This window comes from Frankliniella occidentalis, unplaced genomic scaffold (genome assembly GCF_000697945.3).
Source record: "Frankliniella occidentalis isolate FOCC.00 unplaced genomic scaffold, Focc_3.1 Scaffold102, whole genome shotgun sequence".
Classification (NCBI taxonomy): Eukaryota; Metazoa; Arthropoda; class Insecta; order Thysanoptera; family Thripidae; genus Frankliniella; species Frankliniella occidentalis.
In genome coordinates, this window is record NW_026267231.1 from 867,590 (window position 1) to 871,404 (window position 3,815).

The window sequence follows — 3,815 nt, forward strand, 5'->3', positions numbered from 1 at the left end:
TATAACAATAAATTGCAGATTAGGCTGAACTTGGTTCCACTTTCCTGATCATGCACAAGGCTAAACTAAAATTAACAACTAAAACGGGTTAAAAAATTAAAATTGGGCTGAGCGTTTGCAAAAACCTTTGTCAACATTCATGTGCAGATTTGGCTGAACTTGGTTCCACTTTCCTGATCATGCACATGGCTAGACTAAAATTAACAACTAAAATAACTAACAAAGAAAGGTGCGATATCATTAATCTTAATGAAATCAAATACCTAAGAATATACACAAATTTTAACCCTTGGGACAAGTAACGACTGTTGAGCATGGCTGAACTTTTAAAAGATAAAGATAATTGTTGCGTGCTGAACGAACAAGAATAGATGGAGCACAAAAGGAGGAATGACTTTAGTGGATCTTCGGACAGTATACATAATACTTCAACATGAATATAACAGAAACTGATAACAAATTCTTGGGGTGAAAATAAACAGATATTAACAGTAAAAGAAAAAAAAGTATGTGAAACAATACAAACAATATGTGACCAGTAATAGTACGGCTGGGCAGATAAATAACTTTCAGTATGTTGCCTTTTAGAGTGTATTCTAAAAATGCCAGCACACACAGCTATAGCAAGATAATTTCTCAAAAGCAAAAGCACAGGCCAAAAAAATAAAATGAGATATGTTATTGGGAATCAATTAAGTTGATTTCCTACCACATGACCACTGCATATGCAGCATGCAATACTATACAGGCAAATGAAACTATATACAACATGCGTCACAAGACTCACACTCACACAAAAACTAAAACATATAACAGGCATTTGAAAATACCACATAACTTGTAATACCGCAACTTTCTACTCAATTTCATGGGTATTCATCGGTTCAACAATATAAGTCGAGTTTCTGTCCCTTACATCAATCAGGTAACACACATAAATAAGATTTTCAATAGGAACTGCCACAAAACTGTCAACTTGTCTACAGGTATATATTAGAGGGACAACACCATAAGGCAGTACCCGATAAGCTGGTGCAACAACACATTTCTTAATGATGGCTAAAAATGTACCACCACACTCACAAGCAGCTACACAGTTGCATTCCGTTATTTTAAGATAAGAGTGAACAATTCCAAAAGCTTCAACGCCATTTAAATGGTACTTTAAACAGGTAGAGTTAGTTTTAGAACCTCTATTGTGAGACATGGATGAAAAAATAATTTTTAGCTGTGTGTTAAATAACCTTTTGAATTCAAAATAATTTCTATTTTCCATTGGGAGATGTTCCAGTTCCTGAAGAATGTCTTCAGGCAAATCCACTACCCGCTGCATCTTACCAACCACTGCCATTCTGTCATTTATCATTACAGTTAGATTATACTTTTTTCTGAAGTGGTTTAGTTTCTCACAGAATTTGAATGGCTTCCCTCCTGGTTCCAGGCGACCAGTTCTGTATGCAGTGAGGTTGAGAAACATAGATGCAGAGCTGTGGATTTGGAATTCTGCATGTCTGGTACCAGACACTAATCTTTTCAAGACACCATTACAACTTTCATATGGAAAACATGATGTTGTCCACAATGGACCAAACCTCTCCACAACAAGAGGTAGATGGAGGAGTAAGTGGACATTGGGAGACATGTAAGTCAAACCATACACAAGTTGGAATCTGTTCACATATTCTGCCAACAAACGTGAAGCCAAACGAACCATCTCAGGTGATACACTATTTCTACATAAAAGAGAGATACCAAATACAAGAAGTTTGTGATGTGTAAAGATAGGCTCTGGCATTACACCCTCCAACAGAGGAAGAGAGTAAACCATCAACCATGCCTTCAGCTCAGAAGCATTCCAGTAACTAAAGTGGTCACCTATGGAACGAGGTTGCCTTTGAAGAAAGTCAGGGGCCTTCACTGATTGAAGTCTGTTATCTATCAACCTAACATGGGGATGAAGAGAAGCAGGGTGACCTACATGATCTTTGTGAAACCAGACCTGACCTAAAAATTTAGAAACGCCCATGAACGTATTATGCATAACATCAACTGCTGTCGATTCTATTGGGTTTGCAACAAATGTTGATAGAGCACTGCGTCCCTTGACACACATTACTGGACGGTTTAATGCTTGAGCTTGACGCGCAAACATTCTGTGCTCCTCATCAGTTCTTAAATTTAAATTATACTCAAACGGGTAAATTCTTTTTAACCTCCCTGGATGCTCTCTAACAGTTTCTATCTTGCAAACCTGGCACCCAAATCTTGAATTGTACAGTTTCATATTTAAGAATTTAGCTTTAGCATGTAAATCACAAGTCCCACACATCACTACACCTCGCACCCGTATTCTTTCCATCCTATTAGGAACAATAACATCCACCCCATTCCGAAGAGCACGTAAATCATGTTGGATAAATTTCAAGTAATGGTTAACAAGTGGTTTCGTTTTCCCAAACCATAGACCAGCTATAATTACATTATCAATTTTAGTTCGATCACGGTAAGGCAATTCATTAATGGTCAAGTAAAATGGCCAGATTTCACTTTTAGAGGATCTAAATATGCGTACTCCATCTGTGTACCAAGTAAGAGAAAAGCTATTTTCAGCAGCTAGTAAATTGCCAGGGTTTTTTAAGTTTTGATAGACTGACCCATCATAAATATCTTCATAATTACCTTCTACCTGTTTCCTTCTATTATGTTGGTTCATTATTTTTTCATAGAAACCGGGGCGTTTAAAGAGTCCCTTAATCTGAGGAATAACAGGCATTTGCAAATAACTATCCAATTTTCTATGTACCTGACAACGTGGACAGATGTCATTTGCATTATCAACTGATTCAAAACAAATTGAACAAAAATAGCGACGATTGACTGGGGATTTTAAGTTTGAGAAGAACTTTTTAAATTTATAAAGGGAAGTGGGGCAAGAGTTTTCTTGTGGGCAATGCATTGCAATTAATTCTAAAATATCTGTCAGACATGAATCAGATAAATTATGCGCAAGACTAAGGGACAAAATTGACAGCATACTTTCCGTGACTGAAATTGGTGCTCCTGGGTACAATCGAGCATCATTGTAAACACCATCATCGTTCTCATCCTCACTTTCACTTCCCCCTCCCCCTCCACCATCGTCACCATCATCACCATCGTCACCATCGTCATCATCGTCATCACCACCACCACCATCATCATCATCACCACCATCTTCATCACCACCATCTTCATCATCAGCATCTTCATCACCAGCATCTTCATCTTCGTCATCTGTGTCCCCGAAGTCACTTTCTTGAGCACTGTCACTGCTTGAAGAACTGTGTGAACTGTCATCATTATCACTTGGCTCACTGGGATCAGAATCAGGGGGAGCACAATTATTGATGACAGGTTGTGGTTCCACTTCACAATTTCTTGGCTCCGGTACAAAGCCATTATCCATGTTTGGTTCAGGTGGAGGTGGACTGGGCGCCTCCTCATTACAGCTGTTGGAGTTGATAGGATCATTCTCGTTACAGAGCGTCCCATTACCTTGACTACTTCGAGGCCTGCAGAGGGTAAAGAAAGAAAAACATGAAAAGTAATTATGAATTATTCGATTGAGTATCCTACTTTAGTAAACCAAAAAAATACTGACACTGCCTCCCACTGTAATCCCCGCCTGGCATTGGCTGCATTATCTTCATCTTCAGAACTTGAGTTCTGGTTCCTCAAACGACACCGACGCACATTGGCAACCCGCCTGAATTTCTGTGCTCGGGAACATTCCGAAAATTCCCTTTTCCGTTTTCCCATGATGATAGTTGTTTCTC

At 38.7% G+C, this 3,815-nt stretch overlaps 2 protein-coding genes across 2 annotated transcripts in view; one reads left to right on the top strand and one right to left on the bottom strand.

The window, feature by feature from the left end:
* The window catches only part of LOC127749871 (uncharacterized), a 77,004-nt gene that overhangs the window by 29,457 nt on the left and 43,732 nt on the right, over positions 1-3,815 (top strand). The window lies entirely within an intron of this gene.
* Positions 7-3,809, bottom strand: LOC113207481 (uncharacterized). Its single transcript, XM_026424066.2, has 2 exons — positions 3,641-3,809; positions 7-3,551 (listed from the first exon to the last, which is right to left on the bottom strand). The coding sequence occupies exons 1-2, from the start codon at positions 3,796-3,798 to the stop codon at positions 857-859; spliced, it is 2,853 nt and encodes a 950-aa protein (XP_026279851.2). The 5' UTR covers positions 3,799-3,809; the 3' UTR covers positions 7-856.